The 24,940-nt window shown below is 37.2% G+C and overlaps 1 protein-coding gene across 1 annotated transcript in view; it reads left to right on the plus strand.

The window, feature by feature from the left end:
- Nucleotides 1–22,845, plus strand: part of LOC135480273 (voltage-dependent calcium channel type A subunit alpha-1-like) — a 63,381-nt gene extending 40,536 nt beyond the window's left edge. Inside the window, 13 exon segments of the mRNA XM_064760071.1 lie at nucleotides 250–341; nucleotides 529–679; nucleotides 1,181–1,308; nucleotides 1,933–2,029; nucleotides 2,351–2,456; nucleotides 2,728–2,832; nucleotides 3,732–3,841; nucleotides 6,265–6,282; nucleotides 10,159–10,277; nucleotides 11,514–11,631; nucleotides 12,334–12,411; nucleotides 16,379–16,697; nucleotides 17,655–22,845. Coding sequence (XP_064616141.1) covers nucleotides 250–341; nucleotides 529–679; nucleotides 1,181–1,308; nucleotides 1,933–2,029; nucleotides 2,351–2,456; nucleotides 2,728–2,832; nucleotides 3,732–3,841; nucleotides 6,265–6,282; nucleotides 10,159–10,277; nucleotides 11,514–11,631; nucleotides 12,334–12,411; nucleotides 16,379–16,697; nucleotides 17,655–18,574 — 2,361 coding nt within the window. The 3' untranslated portion in view covers nucleotides 18,575–22,845.
- Nucleotides 22,846–24,940: the final 2,095 nt, after the last annotated feature.

Here is a 24,940-nt window from a genome sequence, read left to right on the forward strand (position 1 = left end):
GCCTCTTGCTAGTTTGCCTCAGGTAGGAATTATTCCAACTGTCCATATAAATGCTTAGAAGATAGCAACTTTCAGGCTTCTTAGCACCACTAATCGATGCTTAGCAAGACCCTAAGAAAATATAATTTAGAGATAAGAAATAAATTGCAGGAGCTGCAAAAGAACCAGGAAACTATCCCCAGAACACCAGTTGGAATGTATATGTACTTGATCTTTTAATGGTTTTTTTTCTTTTTTTTTTTTTTGTAGGTGTTTGGAAATATCAAACTGGATTCCCAAACAGAGATAAATCGTCATAATAACTTCAGTACTTTTATACAAGCATTGTTGTTACTATTTCGGTGAGTATTAATTAAGAATCATGAGAAGGATAATCTTATTATTTAGGCCCTTATTTTAATGCTTCAGATATGAATTGTATAAAGATAACCTGGGGATGACCATGGACCAGTCAAATGTTCACACAGATCTCTCTGCCTGCTGTTTTGTGCAGATTTGAACAGAAAATTTTGTCTTTCTAAATTACAGGTGTGCAACAGGTGAGAGTTGGCAGTTAATTATGCAGTCGTGTCTTTACGGAGCACCATGTGACCCGCAGTCAGGCACATCTGAAAGGACGTGTGGCAATGACATCGCCTACATCTATTTTGTTACATTCATCTTTCTCTGCTCATTCCTTGTAAGTATTTGATTTTAGGTACATCACATTTCAGGCTGTCAACCGATATAACAGTATCAAAAAGTATATTCATATTGATAGATTTCAGTGGTGCCAGAAACTGTTTGTTTCATTTATTTATTTATTTATTTGAGTGGTGTTTTATGCAGTACTCAAGAATATTTCACTCATACAATGGCGGCCAGCATTATGGTGGAAACCGGGCAGTGCCCAGGGGAAAGCCACGACCATCCGCAGGTTGCTGGCAGACCTTTCCATTTACCCATTCATTTCAATGTGATAATATTGGCACACTTAATTATTTAATTAAGATTTGTATGGTGGGATAAAACCTTATTGCGGAAAGCAGAAAGCGGAAAGCACCAGATGAAAAAAAACACTAATCTGACTATTAAACTACCCTGATTAAACTTGTTGTCATTAACGTAACATCTATTTTTTTTTTTTGCAAATGTTAAACCTGTTTTGCATTAACGTGTTTTTGTTCACCTCTCTCTGCAGATGTTAAACCTGTTTGTAGCTGTGATAATGGATAACTTTGATTACCTGACCCGAGACTCCTCCATCCTGGGTCCTCATCACCTGGATGAGTACAGCAGGGTCTGGGCAGAGTATGATCCTGGGGCAACGTAAGTGTGAAATTCTACCCCTAAGGCAATACAAGTACATGTATATACAAAACAGTATCCTAGGTACAAAAACTCCTTCTCCAACAACGTAGCTGCAAGATGTTGCCAGGAGAAACATTCCAGAACAAAAGCTGTCTTAGGGCGACAAAAGTAGAAAAATGGGACAAGAAGAAATGGGCATACATTAAACTTTTAAGCCAAAAAAGAGATTTTAAAATATTTATTTCACCTGTTTCTATTTCTTTGCCAAGTCACGCTAACTCCATTCTGTGTCATTCTGTCTCATATTTCTTCTCTAACTCAAAGCTAGAACTGAAACACATTCAAGCAAGATAGAAATATTAACCATATATCAGTATTATGTCACATTTACGTCTCTTGTTAATTAGGCCAATTTACAGGTGTAATGTCACGTCTGGTTGATTATTGGGCGGGCTAGAATTGAAACACATTCAAGCAAGGTAGACATATTAACATATTTGATTGTAGACCACAGTCCACATGGTGCTGCATGTGCTTCTCTTGTTAATTAGCCAATGTACCGGTGTAATGTTACCTGTGTTTGATTATTGGGCAAACACTGATAAAAATGAGATTTCATCTTTATCTTTTGCGGTTTCACAGAGGAAGAATACATTATACAGACATGTATGAGATGTTGAAGAAGATGGAGCCACCAGTCGGCTTTGGCAAGAAATGTCCTTACAGATTGGCGTATAGAGTAAGTCCCTGTGAACCTTCACAAAACTTCATTTTTGGAAATTTCTCTGTTTCATCTAAGGTTTAGCTTTGTTGACACATTTTCATTCATTCTGAATGATTTATCCACCTTAAGAGGGTTTTTTTTTCTTTGTAAAGTTCTCTAGTCAATATTAATGTATACATTCTAGAGGCTTATTTCGTTGAGAAATCAGCATAAAGCTCAGATATGCCTTAGGTTTGACTGTTTAATTAGTTGTGTAATAGTTCAGCTATTCAGAATAGTGATACTCATTTTCGTGCAGTTTTACATGAAGGACCTGGTATTTTTGGCTATTTATAGAAGCTAATTAGGATGAACATGCCTGTAGCGGAGGATGGAACTGTGCAGTTCACAACAACCCTTTTTGCTTTAATTCGTGAATCTTTGCTCATCAAGATGGATGTTGGTAAGTTACTTGTTGACAACATGTATGATAAATGACAGGGAATTTCAAAAACCCACGTTTCATGACATAAACATTAAAAGTTGTAGGTGTTATTTCATTGTGTGTCATTAAAAGAAAGTTTGTAAGACACATTTAAGATGCGTGTAAATTTTCAGTATTATACAAAATGTTTGTGGAATACGCCATGCATGTAAATCTGACATTTTGTCTGTGGGTTCATGTTTTCAGGGGAAAAAAACATGTCCTATACCCTGCTTGTGTTTGATTTCAGCTGAGAATATGGATAAAAAAGATGAAGAAATGAAAGATGTTATACGCAAAATGTGGCCGGTGCAGTCGAAGAAAATGTTAGACCTACTTGTCCCACCCAAAGAAGGTAATATAACATCATCATGTAATAAAAAATCAAACACTCCCATGTAATTTAAGCAATAAACTGCACTTCATTTGTTACCAGAAAAAAAGAAAAAAAGGACTAAAAAACACAGTTTTTTCGGTAGCGGTATGTGACTATAATGGCTGAAGAATCTCTGTTTATAGAATGTATGAGTATTCTAAGCAGATATTCAAAGAAATGTCCACAAATGGACAGTGAGGAGCAGAATTCTTGCAATTTAAATGTTTTTGAAGATATGCCCTTGTAGAGCTGAAGGAGTTGATACTGACTAATAGTAAAACCTGGTCCATTTAATACTGTAGATAAGTGTCCAAATGTAACTTTCCGAAAATACTCTTCTTGTAGAGCTCAATGAGTTGAAATTGACCATTAGTAAATTCTGGCTCTTTTAATAGATATGTGTCAAAATATAACTTTCTGAAAATACCCTTCTTGTAGAGCTCAATGAGTTTTGGTAAAATCTGGCTCTTTTGATAGATAATTGTAAAAATACAACATTGTGGAAATACTCTGTTTGTAGAACTCAAAGAGTTGAAATTGACCATTGGTAAAATCTGGCTCTTTTAGTAGATATGTGTCAAAATATAACTTTCTGAAAATACCCTTCTTGTAGAGCTCAATGAGTTGTGGTAAAATCTGGCTCTTTTGATAGATAATTGTAAAAATACAACATGTGGAAATACTCTGTTTGTAGAACTCAAAGAGTTGAAATTGACCATTGGTAAAATCTGGCTCTTTTAGTAGATATGTGTCAAAATATAACTTTCTGAAAATACTCTTCTTGTAGAGCTCAATGAGTTGAAATTGACCATTGGTAAAATCACGTTTTTTAATAAATATGTGTCAAAATATAACATTGTGGAATACTCTTCTTGTAGAAATCAGTGAGCTGAAATTGACTGTGGGTAAAATCTATGCTGGATTACTGATTGTGGAAAATTGGAAAGCGTTCAAGTCGAGTCTGACTCAAACCAACATGATGAAGCTGGTAAGTAAAAGCTCTTTTTATTGTAGGTAAATGATCCTCCATGTTGTAAGTATCAGATATAAGTTAAGCCTTTTGAAATCTCTACACACATAAGAAAGGCATATTTGTATGACAAGATTTCAACATTATGTTCAGAATGAATTGTAAATCTAGTGCTGAAAAATATTTAATTAATGGCATTAGATTTTATATTATGCTTTAGAAAACATTTTAAACGCATGTTCAAACTTCCGTTCTTGGAGTATATAAGAACCGCAAGGAAGTGTGAAAAATTCAAGATGGCTTTTGCCGAATTGAACCTGCATAGTAATTGAATTCTGACACTTGATGGTTCGTGTAATAGTTCAAAGGTAGCGTTACAGTACGAAGAGTTAGATATCCAGTGATGTCTGCTGTTGTTATACTGTGTGTGTTTTCTACCCATGTATCATAAGAGCTATGGTTCTGATCCTATGTGTAAAAGCTTCGTGTAGCATTGCTCTACGGGCTTCTCAAAGCTAATTACTTGTTTCTTGCCCTTTCTGAACAGATTTTCAACACTGTGCATGGACATTGTTGCCCATGAAAATTTCTTTTCAATTTATCAAAATCATTTAAATATGTAACAGAATTTCTTTATTTTATTTACAAAGACATGTTTTACTGAACGACAAACATACTTAAATAGAGAATGACCAATATAATGTTGGTAAAAATTCAGACAGAAAACTGTTAAGAAAAATGGCAAGTTGGAAATGATGAGAAACAAGTGGTTAACTGGTCATTAGCCTTACCCCTTTGTTTCCTTGTGTCATCATAAATTGAAATTTGTGAGCTATTTCCTTTTTAGTGTTTTAACCATTCCAGTAACTTTTTATTTGACACATCTGTAATTTGCATTTTCAAATTTGACCTTTTCAGGAGAAAAAAGAAGAGGTCAGTTTTTTTCTGTAAAATTTCTCATCACTCTATTTAAACGTCAGAATTTTGACGTCTATTGCACAAATGTTCTGACTAGCGACAAAGCATGGATTTAGCTGATCTAAAAAAAATATATATTTATTAAAAACTGCATTTAATCAGCTGCTAAATGCTTTTCTGTCTGCTTCTGAATTAAATATGAACTCACCATGATATGACTGCCATATTGCCAGTGTGGCACTAAGCCATGGTCAATCATTCATTCAATCATTCATTCATTCATTCATTCACTCTTTCTGCTTTTGCATTGGTTCAGATGTATTTTATCTTGATATTGAAGGACACAAATGCAAATACCTTTTTTGGTATGACTGCTGAGGTGCTTGTCACATTCTCTAATCACCCACATTATTAAAGCAAGACAAAAGCTGTAGATCAAGATAGTCCTTTATCGTTTCAATTGTCAAATTTTTATGGTGTCCTTCATTGTGATAGATGTTCAAATCCATGCTTTGTCATTGTCATTTTTCACAAAAAAATGTTTCACTTTCTGTTCACCTAACACATAACCAAGAGAATTACATGTATGAATGACTTGATCATTTGCACTTTTTGATAACCCAATTTTGTGTATTCAGTATCATGTTTGTGGAGTAATTGCATCATTGCACTTCTTTATAAAGCTTGAAAGATGATATTGACTGTTCCTAGCAAAGATAATGGAAATCAACATTGTTCCAAAACTTCTGAAAATTAAGCTTTTTTTCTTCTGGAATATCATTTTGTCCTTCACTAGCATGATCAGTTTCCTTTTTCTGTCATTTTCTTTCTATACCAATGCAACTTTCATGAGTACTTCTGAAAAATTGAGCAAAAGAAAATAGAAGAAAAAATTGAACTTGTGAATAATGGAAGACCATTAATTAGCACACAGGATGATTCAGCAGTTTAAATGATTTCTTTCAAAATGTTAAATATTGATAATCTTTAGCTTTTTTTTTTTTTACGCAAACATAATTATTTCACATTGAAAATAATAACCTGTGCATAGTACGTATTAAGAAGTAAAAATTTTGTACATCCCAAATCATATGTATGTTGATGATAATACATTTAGCTTGTTCTGAAATCTAATGTGGAGAAACAAAATGGTTGTAACTGTGGAGGATTCTTTTCATCAAAAAATACTTTAGTAGCTCCGTTGTTACGGCGTTGCCATGTTGTTATTGTTGTGCACTTATACCCATTTCTCTCTTCTCACTTTTGTATTGTGGTCGTGCCGCCCTTATCAACTCTCACACGACCATTCTGGATCTGACTGGTTAACAACCCCATTCCACCGTTTTGATTGGCTGATTGCTGTGCTGGCTGTGCCGTATGCTTCCTGCCCCCCACCAAAAAAAATTACCCATAATTCCACTGCTTTGTATGGCTTGATTTGGTCTGTATTTTCCATGTCTGTTTGTCTCACATCTCAACATTGTCTGTATCTCTGAAATCTTCATATTTTTATTTGGCAACAGTCCCAAGTCACAGATGAGGTAAAAACAATATATAATACAGCTCCCCCCTTTTTTTTTTTTTTGAATTTTTGCTGGATTTTGGGAAATTCCTTTATTATATGAAAGGTCTTTGTATATATCTTTCATTGTCATTTTGAGGCCTTGTTTGTATGGGAATCTATGTTTTTAATTTTATAGAACATACAGAAATTTGGGTGCTTGGCTTGTGGTTCATGGTTGGTTCAATAATCCATTTACATGCTTATGGCATTTGAACATTTTCCTGACATTTTTATTCGTAGTGTTTTACTTCATTACCTCCCCACTGTGCATAAATAAACTTTGACATTCTGTTCAGTGATGAAAAAAAAAAAATAATTGTGACACTGTTTTTAATTAGCATGTAGAATTTACTAGAATTTTCATGCACATGCTGGATAATGCAATCTAGAAAGTTGTGTATTTTTCTCTGTGTTTTCAGTCCTGAATTTTAATTACTAGATTCCAGCTTGCAATTTACATATTTCATGATTGACCTATTTGTTGTCATTTCTCAATTTTGCTTTAGACGTGTTTTGAGCAGATAACTGTGCACATTTGAAAAAGATACCACTTGATGGTTTTAAAGATTAAAAATTGAAACAAAAGTAATGAGGAAAAAAACATGATCAGTTTTTAATGTAAGATAAATGAGAAAAAAGATTAAGACAATGCAATGTATTTTTACTGTGAAATATTCAAGGTAAATAAGACATTTAAAATAAATATTTGTCTTACTAGAATTTGGTCTGTGGAATTTGTACTCTATAATGATTGCCTTTTATTAAAGGAAAAGAGCTGTAAAAATCAAAGTAGGCACCACTGAATAGACTTTTAAAAACTATGCTTAAATATGCTTTTATTTCTTTTTTAAGATTTTGGTGAAAATAGTTTGAGCTATTCAAACATTTGAATTCTAAAGTGGGCTTTATGAACCATACTATCCGAGGTTAGAAACTCTGACATCACAGGAAGTTTTTCCAGCTCTAATCACTACACTGAATGTTGGAATAACTCTTTTTGCCCTTGAGTAAAAGATTACTGAAATAATGTTCCCAAAAATTCCTTCCATCTGGTGGACATAAAGAAAAAAAGGTGATGTGACTTGAAGAGTTCCAAGGATACCATGATTATGGTCATAAAGCTCACCATAGTATTCAAATATTTGAATGCCTTTCAACACACTTACACCAAATCTGAAAAAATAAGTAATGAAAGTGTTTTTACTCTTAGTTTTCATGAAGTCTCTATGGTGAACTTTACTTCATATTTTAGCTTTGTTTTACTTGAACAGTTATTGGCTGGAAGTAGTATTTAGAACATGTGTAATATTCAGCTTAGTCAGGGGTGAAAAATTGCTTGACATTTTTTCTAGTCCCATGTATGCCTATAGGGGATATTTTCTTTATATATGCTTCTCTTGGCCTGGCTTTAAATTTCTTGGTGCTACAGACAATGACCTGAGAATATAAGCTTGTACTGTCTTGCGAGCATCCTGTATCTTTCTTTCTCTCTGATTGCCATGGAAAAAAAGAGATTTACAGATTAATTCCCTTATGTAGTCATAGCTTTCTTACTTTCTTAACAGACTGAGGAATTTGAGTTCTTCCAACTGTGTTGTGAAGATGGTAGGTTGTTTAAATTTGGGACGTCAGTATTTTGTGGTATACTGGTATTGGTATCTTTCTGCAGGGCCCAAGCCTTCATTGTCCAGCATTTGTTTGTTTTCCCAGGAAGACAAAAATTATCGCAATATAACTAAGACGTACAAGATAAAGACGAAAGTATGAACAAGTGTTAAAAATAGCTAAAACTAAAAGAAATCCTGAAATGTAAAAAAAAAAAAAAAAAGGAAAGAAAGACTTGGGGGAATATGTTAAAATTCTCTCCTCGTTATAGTTACTGTATTTTACTTAAAGTGTTAGGTCTGCAAAAATACACATTAAGAACCACATAAAGGCCTTAAAATGATACTTTTGCTGGCAACACTTGGTGTTGCGAAAAGAAATTAATTTAACTTCACAAAAAAACCTTAGTGGCCCTATGAGGTGGATGAATCAATCAGAATTAAGCTAAGTGTGTCACATGAAAAAAGCTAACTGTGTCACATGAAAACAGCTAACTGTATCACATGAAAAAAGCTAACTGTGTCTCATGAAAAAAGCTAACTGTGTCACATGAAAAAGGCTAAACTTTAGGTGAAATACAGTAAGTGATGTCCTATCAAGGGTTGTCTCTTTTCCCATTCTTCTCCAAAGAAAGGAAGGCTCCATTCCCCCCACCTAACCTCCACCTCAACTCCGGTATGTCCATGGTATCTTTGTCAAATTGTTTCCACATCATAATGGGACAGTCTTAATCACTGGAAAGAGAAGTTTGAATTTCTGAAGCTGTCTGGACTACTTTATAGTCCAGAAATTATAGATGCCTTTTAAACTGTGTATGTTTAAAAATAGATTCAAGAGTATATTATGACAAGTTCTATGTTAATCATTAGTCGGGAAATATTTATTATTTTGAATATCTTATTATTCTAAAATAACACATTAGACAAGTTTCTTCATGAACCAGATCGATCTGAATTGTTACCCTTCATAAACGTCATTTAAACCTGTTTCAAGTTTGTTGTTAATAGAGCTAATCATGTTGCCTAGAGGGGTCAAGGTGTAAAATTGATACAAACTAGGAGAGAGTAGCAAGTTAAAAATTCGCAAGGGGTCCAAAAACCAAGTTTCAAGTGATGGTGGATTGCAGTACACTTTGAAATATTCACTGATGGGTCGTGAGTTGGGTATCTTTGTGAGGATTCAGTGTCAATCTCTTGCGATTGGTTATTATTATTTATTATTATTTTTTAATAAAATAGAGGAAGAACCCTTCATCCTCCGTTCATGAACTCTTCATCCTCTGAAAGGAAAATCAGAATCCAGGCAGTATAGACTGCTACAACCTCTGATTCACAGGAACACCTGTGTTTTCATGGTATAAAACATATAGGAAATTTAATACTGTAGTAGAGGCGTCAATAGGTGTGCGCGCATATAAAGTGGTGGGGGGATTTGCAAAGTTTCTGATGAGGTGGGCGTACAGTTTATTTGATAGGCCATTTTATTGGTTTTAAATAGCTGTTATAACGGATGGTAAATTTTCGCATTTTTTTGTATAGCCTGGTTTATTTTTGTCAAACACATATTTAATTGAGATTTTATGGCTTTAAAATGTGCATTATTACGGTATTTTTACACTTTTTCCTCGTGATTTGTCCCTTTTTTTGTCATTTGAAACAGCATTAGTAGTTAGTCTTTTATAATAATAATAATAATAACTGTATTGTATAGAATGCAACTTTTTGGCTCATGCTCTTTTATGTTTTTTGGGGGGAGTCTTTCTACTGTTTGTGCGAGGGTTTAGTTGTTTGAAGAGGTGGCTTGTAATAACGTAGATGTGCTGTTATTTATTTTTTAACTTTTTAAAGAATTTTACTGAAGACAGCATCAAAGTCTTTATGTAAACACCTGTATTGAATTGTATTGCCATTGGACTATTCAACTTTTAGTAGCATACTCAGTTGGTATAGGATCTGAATGGTTTCCTTTCTAAAGTTGTGAAAGTCTGTTTGTAGCAGTGTACATGAAGTCGTGACAAATGATAATCCAAAGCTACCTGGTGGCAATGAAACGATTTTAAGTTCCATAAAAAAAAAAAGCTTTTCTTCACAATTTTGGTCACTTTTAAGCCACAAGTTTTATTAGACCTGCACAAAAAATTAACAGTAAAGATATTGGATGCAAACACATACCCTTGCCTTGTTCTGTCGCTTGAAAATGGTACTGATGAAGAAGCAGTTCTATAATTGACCTTGTTTGACATTTGTAGCGACCTCCGTCCTTATTTCGCCGTCTGATGGGAGTGATGAGGACTTCTTCAGCTCGTTCGAGTCAGTCTCTGGATTCTGAACATTCAGACACAGAAGGTGGCACAGAAGGTGGACACAGGTTGGTCAAAATTGTCTGTTAAACGTCAGTGTATTAATCTATTAATCTAAATTTTTAATGTTCATAGGAAAAAGGTTGTATTTCACCAGCTACGCGTGACAGTTAGCCAACCATCACTCTTGTCCTCGCCGCTTTGGTTTTACCCTCTATGTTGTCTTCTATATCATCACTGACCAACCTTTGTCAGGCTAGATAAAGGCTGCTGTAGAGATTTATTTAATTGATTGGTGTTTTACGCGGTACTCAAAAATATTTCACGTATACAACGGCGGTCAACATTGTGTTGGAAGGAAACTGGGCAGAGTGCGGGAGAAACCCGCGGCTGTAGAGGAAGCCAGCATAAGCTGGACTTGAATTCACAGTGTGCGCATTGGTGGGAGGCTCCTGCTTCATTGCATCACACGCCTGAGGGGACCCCCACACCACCATAGTGTGAAGTACTTAATTTTCACATGGAACTAATTTTTGCGGATTATTATTCCAGTGAAAAAAATATCATATACTACAGGTGGTAGTAGGCCTATTTATAAAGTGAAACCGGACTGACAGGAGTTGCCATAAGAAAGCCCGGCATACCAGCTAAATAGTAGGGAGCGAAAATTGGGATTTAAATATATCCCAATGGACTCTCCTCAATGGACCAATGAGTGAGCTTCTAAGTGAAATATTCGACTCTCCTCAATGGACCAATGAGTGAGCTTCTAATAAATTGTGAACTGTGTACGACAGGGCAATGACTGTTTGATGGTTACTGCAATGTTACCTGTTTCTGATCGGCTGTGGAGAATGGTGAAAACCAAAAACAATCCAAATGTAATCGAGTCTGCTTGATGAATGAATGAATGAATGGTGAATTCATATGTTTTACATTGAACTGCCCAAATAGTGACAGTTCACTGCAGAGTACAGGGATTAGCTACACCGCAGGAAAAAAGGAGGATTAAAGCCACTCTTGATAATCCCTGTTTGACAAGCTTGAGTAATTTTGGCTTTATTACAAGGGAGGAAAATTAAACAGTTTTGGGGTTTTTCCAGTATTCCCTTGATTAAATAGGCGAAAATTAATTCCAGCTAATATATTTTTGGAGATAATCCTCAAAAATAAATTCCAGCAAATAATGAGTACTTTACAGTATGCTGTGGACAAGCATGTCATCATAGTCCAACTTTTGATTTTGACGAAAGATTGTTTTCATCTGTTTTGATTCTAAGAGTTGGTCACTTTTGTTTTTTCAGCATTGACAAAGGCCATGATAAGACATGGTCCCAAAGATCCTTCAGCTTCTTAAGACGAGGCAGCAGTAAACGAAGGAAAGGTTTGAACGGCCAGCAGGGAGATACAGCCAGCATGCAGGTAGGACAGAAGCTTACTTTCATTTTCGCTTTTATCCATCTCTGTTGATAAAGCCTTCTTGAAATAAAATGTTAAAATCAGTACAAATAACCTGCAATATTTATCAATTAATTTTACTCTTCAGAGACTGTTAAGAATAAGGGTAAGACACCTTGATTTGGGACACTTTGATTCTGTGCAACATCATGTAGGAGATTTTAACTCTTGTCCACATTAGGATCATGAGTTACCTCCCTTAGGACAATGGTCACAGGCTGAACTGTGTTTGTTCCTTCACGTGACAACTTTCAAGGAAAACCATTCATGAAAGGAGGAATTACTTGGAATACAGTTATTTTAAGAACAGTTATTTCTGTTAAGCTAAGGTTACTTTGGTCACAATGGTGGTATGTACCGACTTCAAAGTTTCCAAATTTGTGCATATCTCATGCAAATTACTGTAAAAACATTGAAGGGAAAGTATGAAGGGAATGCTTGAAAAAAGAATGTAAAGAAAATTCAAGCTTAAGGGGAGTAACTCTGGATCAGGGTTATGGCTAAAAGTTTCAGAGCTGCACAAAAATTCTGCTAATAAATAAAATCTGTTTTGGTAAGCTTGATAGCTGCATGCCTTTGATGCCTTGGTACCCACCACCGTTTGTGGCAGATTTTTTTCCAAAGAGCACCTGGTAGTTTTCTCTTTCTCTCATTTGATATGAACAGGGTCGTAGGGGAGACAGGTTTGTCTATGTAAATTCCTCATTCTCCCATGATGAGGAAGATGAACGAAAAACAGAGAAGGTATCTGACATCCTTCATTTGGGGATTAAGGTGTGGAGGTGTAGCGAAGGAAAGGGTGTCTTCTGTTGTCGTGGTCTTAGGTGTTGGGGATTAACAGAGAGGAAATGGTTTTGGTTACATGTGTTGAGTTGGTGTACAAGATTAATGCTTTGGTAAGGGTAATGAAGTAAAACCAATGAAAATGGAGAAAATTATGAACTAAATTATTATCTGGTGACTAGTACAAATAATATTAAATGGTTACTACAAATGTGGTACTGGTGAAGGTATTTCCAATTGTGACTAGTGAAAATAGTAAGCTGGCTGAAAATTGTGGTGAAAATAGTAACATGGTAACAAAACTGAAAATGTGCACTCATGAAAACATTAAAATGATGTCAGGTGAAAACAGTGAATGGAGACTAGTGAAAATAGTAAAATGGTGACATTATTGAAAATGTGCACTCATGAAAACATTAAAATGATGTCAGGTGAAAACAATGAATGGTGGCCAGTGAAAATAGTAAAATGGTGACATTATTGAAAATGTGCACTCATGAAAACATTAAAATGATGTCAGGTGAAAACAATGAATGGTGACTAGTGAAAATAGTAAAATGGTGACATTATTGAAAATGTGCACTCATGAAAACATTAAAATGATGTCAAGTGAAAGCAGTGAATGGTGACTAGTGAAAATAGTAAAATGGTAACAAAACTGAAAATGTGCACTCATGAAAACATTAAAATGATGTCAAGTGAAAGCGATGAATGGTGACTAGTGAAAATAGTAAAATGGTGACATTATTGAAAATGTGCACTCATGAAAACATTAAAATGATGTCAAGTGAAAGCATTGAATGGTGGCCAGTGAAAATAGTAAAATGGTGACATTATTGAAAATGTGCACTCATGAAAACATTAAAATGATGTCAAGTGAAAGCAGTGAATGGTGATTAGTGAAAATAGTAAAATGGTAACAAAACTGAAAATGTCCACTCATAAAAACATTAAAATGGTGTCAAGTGAAAGCAATGAATGGTGACTAGTGAAAATAGTAAAATGGTGACATTATTGAAAATGTTGACTTATGAAATAATTAAAACTGTATCTGGTGAAAATAATCAATAATGACAAGTGAAAATATTAAGATGATGAATGCTATGGCAATGTTGAAAAATACTGGTGAATATGTTAAAATAGTAACCGTAGTGAAAATGATGAGAGCAATGAAGTTAATGTAAATGCATGTTAAAACAGTAACCATTGTGAAAATGACAAGAGCAGTGAAATTAATAAATGGTGACCATAGTGATGATGCTAAAATGCTGACGGTGGTATATATGACATGGCGAGTGTCGTAGAAATATACAGGGGTGACCAGTAAAAATGTATACAGTAGTGATCAGTAAAAAATAAGCGTAGTGAACATATGAAAGAATGGTTATAAAATCCACAGACCAGTATTGAAATGCTGACTAGTGAAGATAGTATAAGGTGGACTATTGAAAATATGAAAATGATGTTATATTGCAGATAAAAAGAGCATGGTAATGAAAATATGAAAATGATGTTATATTGCAGATAAAAAGAGCATGGTAGTGAAAATATGAAAACAAGGTTATTGTTAAAATTTGAGGAAATATTAAAATGATGACTGTAGAAGAACATAAAACTAATTAGTAGTTAAGTAGGATATGAAAAGTCTGAGAGCATTAGGATATAGAAAAATGATGACTTCTGTCTTCAGGGTGGTAAATTTGTGGTATAAGTGATAATTATACCATTGTGGTTCAGGTTTGTTAATGTCGGTGGTGGTATGCTTCAGCTTATTATCAGGACGGTCTATAATAATTTTGGTTAGGCAACTCAGTTTTGTGTAGGTGTATGGTTTAGTAAATGGTATGACCTGTGACAGTTGATTTGCAGGTGTTGGGAGCTTTTGGTGTCGGCCGTTTTAACAAATAGTGGTGATTAACATGAGAGCAGCTAATTCGATATATAGTTTACATGAATATCGAACTATTTGTGGTTATTTTGCATGATATTTGACAGCAAAAAGTTCCTCCATTTTTCACCCCTCCATCCCCTCTCCACACCGAAACCCTTATCTACACCCCTGCCTTGGTCACACCCTCCACTAAACCCCTGTGGTCCATGTACCTAGGGCTAGGAATGTTAACCATACAGATTTCTCTCATGACAGTTTCATGAGGGACTGCCATGTTAGTTATAGCAGTGATTTTGTCTTAGGAATGTGTGTCAATCATGAACCTCAAAGTAATGGCACACAGGGAGGCATTTGTTCAAGAAAAAAGATGAGTTGGGTATTTTTTTTTTTTCTAAATTCTGTGAACATCTATGAGATGTGTCCAGCCAAAAGAGAAGTGTTCATCACTTTTCCATAAAACCCACATTTTTACATCACTTACCCAGCCCCTATGCCCCCACTACATTGTATGATGTTTTTTTTTTTTTTCTGTTTTTTTTTTTTCACTTTGCACCATTTTTCCAATAACAGAGCCTCGAGCTGATGGACTCACGGCGAATGTCCGTGGACAGCAAAGCCAGTGTAGATAACATGCTCCTCAGTCTAGCAGCCAATCAAATTACGGCTTCTATGAGCAAACTTAACGCGGATGATGAGGTACACGTTACTGCCGTGACAGTGGTGATTTTGCTTGGGCTGTAGTTTGGACTTAATTGTGCCAGCCTGTCAACTGTTGTCAGCCTGTCAACTGTTGTCATGTCCTGTGCTTTTGTGTAACCCTATAGAAACTCATCCATCTGTCTCTTTGCTGAATGAAAAGAAAAAGTGCAGTGAATTATCTGATGTGTTCTTTGCGAGTGCAGTCATGCGAGTGCGAGTTTCACCTGTCCTTAGTGCAGTGAATTATTGATGTATATATTAACTTCATAGTGCAGTGAATTAAAAATGTTGTAGTGCAGTGAATTAAATATCATTGGACTGAAATGAATGTTGTCTCCCCTGCTAGAATATTCGTAATTGGCTCTATAACCCTTCTGTGTAATGAAATAAAATTTTAACTAAGCATTCCTGCCATGATCATAGAGGATAATTATCAAACATAGATTTAAGCTCGGCTCCCATCCGGTGGAACTTTATAGACAAAATCTGAGCAGAAGAATAGAAATCATACATCAACTATTGACTTAGCTGTCAAATATTACATTTTCACAGTCGGAAGCATTGAATTCGTTTGGCTACACAGAATCTTCGAATATGGATGGAAGGAATTAAATTTCTGACCATTACAGTTTCTTAGTATTTTTCTTCAAATACTGTGCAAATACCTTTACCAGATCAAATTCAGGACCAGCGAAGACTTGAAATCTAAAGAAACACATAACACATAACTTAACTATATGAGATATTATCTCACTAGAATTCATGAGCCTTATATTATTTGGCTTTGTGAGTCTCTGACACAGTCAGTGCAGTGCTGTAAACCCAAATCATGCACATCTGTTTTTGTGTCACTTTCTGTTACTTTCAGTAATGTAGCATTGGTTTGGCTATCTCCTGAAAGGGCATTTCATGTTTACAATTTGGATCTATGAATTCCCCCTTAGTATTCACCTTTTATCCTCCACATCTGTGCAGAACCCTCATTCCGAAGTCTAGCCCAGTTTGTGATTGGATTGTTTGTCTTTCTGTAATTCTTTATGCAGTGTGCTGCTGCTGCTACTAAGGTGTAAAATGAGATTGCTTGGGAAAAAAAAAGACATAAAAGTTTACTTCAAGATAATTTAAAAGTCAAATTGGTCAATAATTTCTTTTCTTGCATCTTATTGTGCTAAAATAAGTTTAAAAACATACCATATTTTACAATATTGTCTGAAGGAAGGTGATTCTACCATGGAGTGGACTTCCTGAGTTCACATGTACAAAGAGCAGAGGATTGTATTAAGTACCTCGTCAATATCAGCATTGTGTTCATTTTTGCTTTTTTGTTTTTCTCTGCAGTCTCTGGACAGACAGGACTTTTCACACGGTTTGAGGCCAGAACATGCCACAATGTCCTCAACCCACAGCCCAGAGTTGGAGACAGGGATGGGAATGGTTTCCATTTTGCCCTCGGTATCGAGAAGTCCTTCACAGGTCCGGGCTTCCCCTCACTCTCCACGATCCCCACCCCACAGCCCTGTGTCTTCGCGAAATGTCTCACCCTTCCCAGCCCCCAGATCGCCCTCCCCAAGGAGGGACGTGGGCTTCTCGTCGGCTGTGGCCAATATTGTGGAGCAGGCACACAGTATTGCTGATCAAGAACGAAGGAAACATAAAGGTTTGTTTTTCCCAGTATTTCGAATCATGCCCATCAATGACAATTTTGGTGTGTAATTATTTGCAAAAATTGTTACAGAAACTTTTCCCCAATGGAATTCAATTACAAATACCAACATACTACATGTATAAGCATCTTTCTGATATGATGAGAAGAGCTCGTGGCCAAGCGATGAAGATATTTCTAACGAGGTACTGTTTGAACCCCACCATCCACCAATCTTCAGGGCCTCACTTAGAAGAAAGTAGTTCATCATACTCATGAACGTTAAAGTTTGATAAATGTGTAATATATAACACTACAGCCTGGAGAGTGAAACCAGAGCAGCGATGACCGTGTGATAGTTGGCAAATAGCGACCATTGAAATCCAGATTATCTTGGCTACAGTTTTCTTGTGACTGTTCAGGTGAATGCTGAATGGTAGCAGCCCATACACAGTTGTAACAGTGTATATCACATCTGAATCTCATGTGGAAATGTTTATCAGTTGTTTACCAGAGGTACGGTGGTTTTCTTCAGCCATAAAACTGATTGATGCCTTGTGAAAAACTTCTTGATTACCCTAATTCCTTAATTTTTTTGCATTAAAAAAGCAACTTTCAGTCAAATTTATGCACATTTACATTTAGATTTTGGAGACAAAACTACATTGGTTGGATTGGCTGCACAAAAAATGTACTTTTATCAGTCTGCACGGTCGCTGTGAGTTCAGGTCCAGCTCATGCTGGTTTCCTCTCCGGCCGTAAGTGAGAAGGTCTGACAGCAACCTTCAGATGGTTGTGGGTTTCCCACGGGCTTTGCCTAGTTTCCTCCCACCATAATGCTGGCCGCTGTCGTATAAGTGAAATATTCTTGAGTACGGCGTAAAACACCAATCAAATAATAAATAAATCTGCACAGAATAATTCTTTCAGAAATAAATAAATCATGATGTACAAAATGATCTGATGTTACAGCAGCAAGACCAGGAGAGGATGTACTGAGTGTGCCCTCTTCACCTCAGCTGCGAGGTCGTTCCAAAACTCGGGGACGGCCACCTCTGCAATCTCAACCGCCTATCATAAGTTCCCCTAGCCCCTCCCCCTACAGGAACCCACGGGATGCTCCATTGTACAGGTCTACATCACTGGAAACTCGATCACGAAGTCCGTCACCAAATCCTCCTACTCCAACGTCTCAGCAAGAGTACTACGGTTCTGCCAACTTGACGGACCGCTCCCGCAGCCCAAGCCCAATCCAGTCACCACCTCGTAAAGGTGGTCGTAGATTGCCGCAGGTGCCTCCCCCTGCCATGAAGCCGGCCAGTTTAAACCTGCATCCGCGTCAAAGCAGAGAGAACATGCCACGTGTAATGCCTTCCCCAAGTGTTCCACAGGCCCCGCGAAGCCCTGGCAACATCAACTTTCCCAAGCTGAATGCCTCACCTACTCATATGCCCAGACTGAACATCCCCCCGGTGGAGTCTTCCCCTGTCCCAGGCCGAATGGGCAAACCAGAACCCTATAGCCCCACCGAAAAGAATAATTTAAACAAAATCAGTCCTGAGAAGTCCCCGTCAAAGCATCGAGACAGGGAACACAAACGGGACCGAGACCGAACGCGAGACAGGTCTCGTACCAGGGCTGAACATAGCCCTCGAAGCAGGTCTTCAGACAGTAGGCAAAACGACAGAAGTCGATTAATTTCTAGTCAGTTTAGTGACTCTGTAGAAGGACCAGAGCTAAGCCGGGGAGTTGGCTTGGCGCCTAGGACATCTCCCACAGTGCCCAACGGGTACAAACCCAAGGGACATAAACCTGAAAAATTAGAAATGAGAACTGATAGCACTGCTCCACTTCATCATAGTGACTCTGAGGATGATGATGATTGGTGTTAAGATGTCGATCGTGGTTTTCTTGTTTTTGATGGTTATGTACAGCGTTCCTTTGGGGGAATGATAGGTGTTCGGTCCAAATCAAAATGCAGATGTCATCAGAAAAAACCTTGCAAGGTTTGTGAAGAGTCTGTTGATAATTAGACAAGTCTTCGGTGTTCTGTTGGATTTTGGTAAGGAACAGCCAAAGCATGTATAAAAGACCCTTTGGCTGAGGATGGTTATTGGTCAGATGATATCGAAGGTGCAGAGACGTAGTCTCTAAGGTGCTAAGTGTATGGACTCATGTTCTGATGCTGGGGTGGAGAAGATCAGCTCACTCATGCTGAGCTTGGAATCGACTCAAAGGATTGCGAATCAGAACCTGTGTGGTATATAGCCTGAAACCAAAGGTGAATGCCGTCTTGAAGAGAGAAGATCAAACTTAAAATTAACCATCAGGTAATCAGACTGTCGCGAGGGTGTTCCACCCTGCTAAGACAGACAACAATTGGGACCATCGGTGCAGACGTGTGCAAGTCATGATTGCCACGCCAAAAAGTCACCAAGGATTGTTTAGTGTTGAGTAAAACTTTAATGTTTCCTAATTGGAAAGCAAAGTTACGATCACCTAAACTGTGTAATGTAGCTACACAGAAAGCACAGCTTCCTTCTTCCTGTTTACTCTTGTGATAGGGGCTGGGAAGCCTGAAGCATGTGTTGGAAGAATGCTTTTGTCAGAAGATTGTGTTGGAAACCTACATCGGGACCACATGTGTTCAGCATCAAGCCCCATACAGACCGTTGTCAGTGAGAATATTTCTTGATTGACCCTTAGCTACTAGCTTTGCAGTCATTGACTCCCTAATCGGTTGGACCTTTTGCAGTAGGACTTTTTGTGTATGTGGGACCAGAAATCTACGTTTGAAGACGCTAGTTTTTACTTGTGAAGAATCCTTCTGATTTTGCTAGGATGACGTCATGGACTAGAGATATTGTAGATATTAGTATGACCATTCCATGCACAGGCGTTCAGTCTACATTTCTAGAAAGCGGTTCATATGTCGTGTTCCAAAAACCACTTGTTTATAACTACTGATAGAAAGAAAATTGAGGAAATTATTCTCCCAGCCACAAACCTAACATGTTAAAAACCAATGTGTAAATGCTATATACACTGGATGCCTCTTCTGCTTTGCAAAAATCATGTTTTTAGAATATACTGATTTGTAAAATAGCTGAAAATACTTTTTATGTTCGTTTCAGAGGCTTTCAATTTGCATGGATTTAATGCTTTGCACGTCTTTGAAAAAAATCTGCCACTTGGACTGTGATATTTTTCTCCGTTTTTTTTTTTTTCGTTCTTACTTCTGTTGATATTGATAAATCCTTTCTTAATCTGTATTCTCTTCAACTGTGCATTCTGTGTAGAAATGGACATGGTGTGAGACCTCTTCGCCATGTATTTTGCCTATTTTGTGCCAAACGATTGCATAGCAAGTGTGAAACACTTTATGAATCCGCAGTCTCATTGTAAAGTGCTTGAATTCACTAAGTCGGGGGCCTATCTGTTGTCTACACCATTACCATTGTTCTTCAGATAGTGTAGATAAAGCTGTTGTGCTCTTTAACTATGAAGGGTGTAGTTTGGAATGGATCTAACCGAATGATGAATATTTGGATATTGTTGATTATGAGTTGTGCAAAGATGTATATGTATGACCCTTTATAAAACTGGTTGTATTTAAGAAAAGGTGTGCCCAACTGCTTAGCAAACTATTAAAAGCTGATAGGCTCCACCTTTTTTATGAAGGCACCTCTGTAGTGTACTGTTAAATATGAAAACCTTTATCCTTGAACCCTTTATCTTCTCTTTCTGATCTGAAGAATCAAAATGTCTAACAAGTGTAATATTGACTTTGTTAATTTTTGTTGTTCGTTGCAAATAGTCTCTGAAGGATTTTCTTCAGAATGAAGATAAGGTTTGTGTATATAGTGTTATAACCACTTTCTTACCTCAGTGTTTCAGAGATCTCTAATGAGGGTAGATAACTGGTGTCAGTCGCGCTGGACGCATGTCTGATGATGTTTTTTTTTATTTGCATTTGTTGTGATCCTTGTTTAAGTTTATTTCAACTACACACAAAGTATTATAGCCATTGTTGTATCTGTTGTTATTGTTGTTCACAGTACTGATTTTTGTTGTGAATTGAGTTAAGAAATAATCTCTAACATTTTACTATTGGTCGAAGCATCATAACTTGAAATGTTTGAGCACCGTATCCAATTTTCCAGCTGTTCTGTCTGATCGGTTCCTGGAAAGAGAATACGACCGAAAACGTGTTTTCTAATCACATCTATCGGTACGCATGCGTATATGTGTACATACATATACATCTCCGTGGTCGCTATTTGAGGCATTGTGAATGCAATCTATTGCGAAATCAGTTTTATCAACAGGAATTTCATAGGGTATCAGATTATAATAATAATGCACTGATGGTTGACGTAATGAATTGTCAGCGGGCTAATGTCATGGCGATCTTGACAGTTGTCTGTGTAACCCCGCTGAAGTGTCCGTTCTACCACCTGTCAGCCTCCACCATTGTCACACTGTCTCTACTGTTGGTTTGTCGATCGCTTTCGGCGGATGCCTGAAAGTGAGACACGCAGTGATGAGTCGTCCTCTACCAGATATTCGCAGGGGACACGAACGAACACCCATGTATAGTCTATAGCAGACAATAAACGATGAATCCCGAAAAGTAATCGTGGAGACCTTACGGTATCGTTTTGACAGGAGTTGTAGCATTTACAAGGAGTCATTTTTGCCTGAACATTTTCTTTGAGGCTTACAATTATTACGTACGGACTTGAAGTAAAAATGGGATTAATATATCACGTGAGATTTGCTGCTCACGTAACGTAACGGGAGCTATCGTTAATGTATTCTGAAGGATGGATAGTTAATGCATCCTGTCGGAGTCACTGTTAATTTATCCTATGCAATTTGTTCCATTGGACTGTCATGCATATTGTGAGTGAAGTTTTTCAGTACGGTTGAGCGACGTTGGACCCTGTGTAAATATAACTAAAATAAATATTTATTGAATCGGGCGCGTGCGTGTCTAAGTGTACATAGTCAAGATAAAAAAAAATATATTTATGGTGTGTTACGGCGTCAAATATTCCCAACGCTCATTCCATCGCTTTTGACTAAAGCAAAGCGAACCCGACAAATGCTATATCGTTGGACGTTTATCATACTTGTTTTTGTATTTTGTTGTTTTTTTTTTACTCACGAGATGCACATTGTGTTTTTTCGTGCAGTGTTACATCAACCTCACCGCCTTGTTACTTTACTCACGTGACTTGTGTGCTAAGTTCCATCTGTAGACGTATGTATCCGTTGTCAGTCACCTCTGATATTTCCCGTATGGTGCAAGATTAGTGAGCAAGCAAGCGCGAAATTAGCGGGAGGATTACATAACCAGAAAGGCATCGACAGTAAGGAAAAGAAAACGATGAAATGCCTCTTAGATCCACAACGCTCTACTTGACCTCCCCTCCCCTCTTCCAAACCACCTCTCAAACCCAGGCAAACGAGATGACATGTGCTTAGGGCATTCGACATTGTTTCTCGCTTTTCGTATACAAAGCCTTCTAGACAGAAGAAAGGCATAGATTTTTGAAGATACTTCCAGACTATCAATCTGGTTTTGCTCAAACCATTCTCTGTGTTACATGTACTATTCATTCAAGCACAGCCCTTCTGTGAAGTGCCGTGCAACGCGCAGGTTTACAAAACACAGCCTCACATCCGTATATTAGTCATTTTAACTCAATCTGCTTTTTGGGGCGTGTAAATGTGTTATTATTCAATCATCGACCACCCAAAGAAAGAGGCATTTTACTTTCTACACCCATTTTCCAATTTTATCCCTTTAAGTAGGTAAAGAAAAATTATTCTGCAAATAGTTCCAACTTCCAAAGTTTTTCTCTCTACATATGATATTCCCTTAGCTTATTGTATGCACACTTACCAGTTCCACGGTCTCGCACGGAACACACAAACTTCTTTGTTGTTCTTGATATAACTCGACATATCTATGTTTGAATGGTGTACAATTTGAATGAAGTTACACAAAAATGAAAATGTTTCACTCCTGGGCAAATATCTATAGTGCAGATCCTGGGCACAATATTACTATTATAACAATTCTTATTATTATGATTATTATTATTATTATCTCTGTCATTCTATGTTCAGGGCCTGATCACGTGTTAACAATCTCTCCAAGGTGATCGCGTATCACTTGGGTTTATTTTTGGCTTTAATAAAAAGTGATATTACGAATTCCATATGTTTTCATTGTGTTCGGTCTTTATAAACGCACGAAGCAGTTTGTATTGTTTTCTCTCAGTATTAAATAACATGTTAACTCGATAACTGCGGTCAGTATTCCTTATCTATAGAGGCTTATCGTGGAGCTATGACACGGTGATCACAGTTCGCGCTCTTCGTTATGCTAACGGTGGACACAATCGGTACTGAGTACTGTGAACTGTAATAGGTGTGCCTAGAACATATACCTGCGCCTTTCCAGCATCATCTGACAAATACAAAATGAAACTGAGGATGGTTCTGGGTTTCCCCCGGGCCCTGCCCGGTTTCCTCCTACCATAATGCCGGCTGTCGTCGTATGAGTGAAATATTCTTGAGTACGGCGTGAAACACAAATCAAGTAAATGAATAAAAATCAAAGAGAAGATAGCTGGGAAAGTCTTCCAGCAACCTACTCCTTTTGTACCTTCTCCCCTCAAACCACAACCCCCCTAAAAAAAATGAATAAATATTTCACGTTTATTACGGTTGTCAGTTTTCCGAGTGGAAGAAAAAAAAGCAGAATCCGAAGTAAACAAATCCCCTAACCTTAAGTGTATTTTCCGAGGAAGAGTAACCCTGTTGGTTATGGACTAGCCTTCTGAACAAAGGCACTCTAAACCACTTGGTCAATACATGAAGTATGACAACTGTGCAGTCTAATAAAGAATAATGTCTTTGACTTGTGACTTTTTCATATTTTTAGATATCCTTGTTTTCATGTTGTACGCATTCTACAGCGATGTCATTCGCATTCAATAGGCTACCTTCTGCTCTGGTGGTATAGAGAACAAAAGTGAACGCCTAAGCGAACTGGTTCTGAAGAAGCAGACGCAATGCGAAAAAGGTTGTGGACGAACAGACAGACGGATAAGCAAACGGACGGACAATACCATATTAAAACACAAACTGCAATACGAAACTATCAAATGCACCAGAGTGTAAGTGTGTCATTAGTTTTTCAGGCAGTGCCATTCGATACCATGAATGGTGAAGAAGAGAAAAGTTACAGACTGCACAGAACACAGATTCTTGCTTCTTTATGGAGTTTCTACCATCCAAAAAATTATTGTATCTACAATATTAGCCACATAATTAGCTAGACAGATTGATCGATGGACGGGTGCATGAACAAGTGCATAGACAGGCGCAAATTCACAATATGCCCGACGTCCTGCAAGTAGTCGGTGTAGTTTTGCACGAGGGCCCAGGCTACTAATATTGTCATCTTTTTGCAAGAATTGTTACTGTCAAATTCTTGTGAAGGTTGCTACATGTGGGGTCTACACTGGAGGAACTATTTAACAAATACAAAGCCTTTCTTAAAGAAAGACAGATAAAGATATCATATCAAGATACCTTACGATCACAATTTTATTGGATTCCTAAGAGACACAAATCCCCATTCAAAGCTCAATCTATTGCTCAAGAAGATATGACGCCACTGTATATGTTGCATACATGTATCGCTCAGTTGCATGTGCTTTAGAGCGTGTAACTATTAAAAATCGACGACTTCAGTCCACGTCGGCAACCTGCGGATGGTCATGGGTTTCCTCCAAAGAATTAAAAAGTAGCCCCTATCCCCCGGTTAAGCAGAATTAGACACAATGATGAAGCAGAGCTACCCCAGCTAGGGTTTCATTCTAACTGTTCATGAAAATGCTTAAGAAGCACTGAATTACACGCCCCCCCCCCCCCCCCCCCCACTCTCAGCACCATAGCATAAGCAGAATTGGGTAAAAACATATATGCAATGATGTTAATGTTGATATGGAAGGCGTCACACAACACGCAATATATAACAAATGCTACAAGGCGAGATATACACACGCCATATGCAGGACCCTAGGGTATATTGCCGTCCAAGTAAGGACAATTTACAATGTCAAAATTGAAACTACCCCGAGATGGGATGTTTACCTGATGTTTCACAGTTCATTGAATTGCTGGACTTGATCTTGAATAATAACAATGCATAGCCATCAACCAAAATGGACGTTCCT

The sequence above is a fragment of the Liolophura sinensis genome, chromosome 13 (assembly GCF_032854445.1).
Source record: "Liolophura sinensis isolate JHLJ2023 chromosome 13, CUHK_Ljap_v2, whole genome shotgun sequence".
NCBI lineage: Eukaryota > Metazoa > Mollusca > Polyplacophora > Chitonida > Chitonidae > Liolophura > Liolophura sinensis.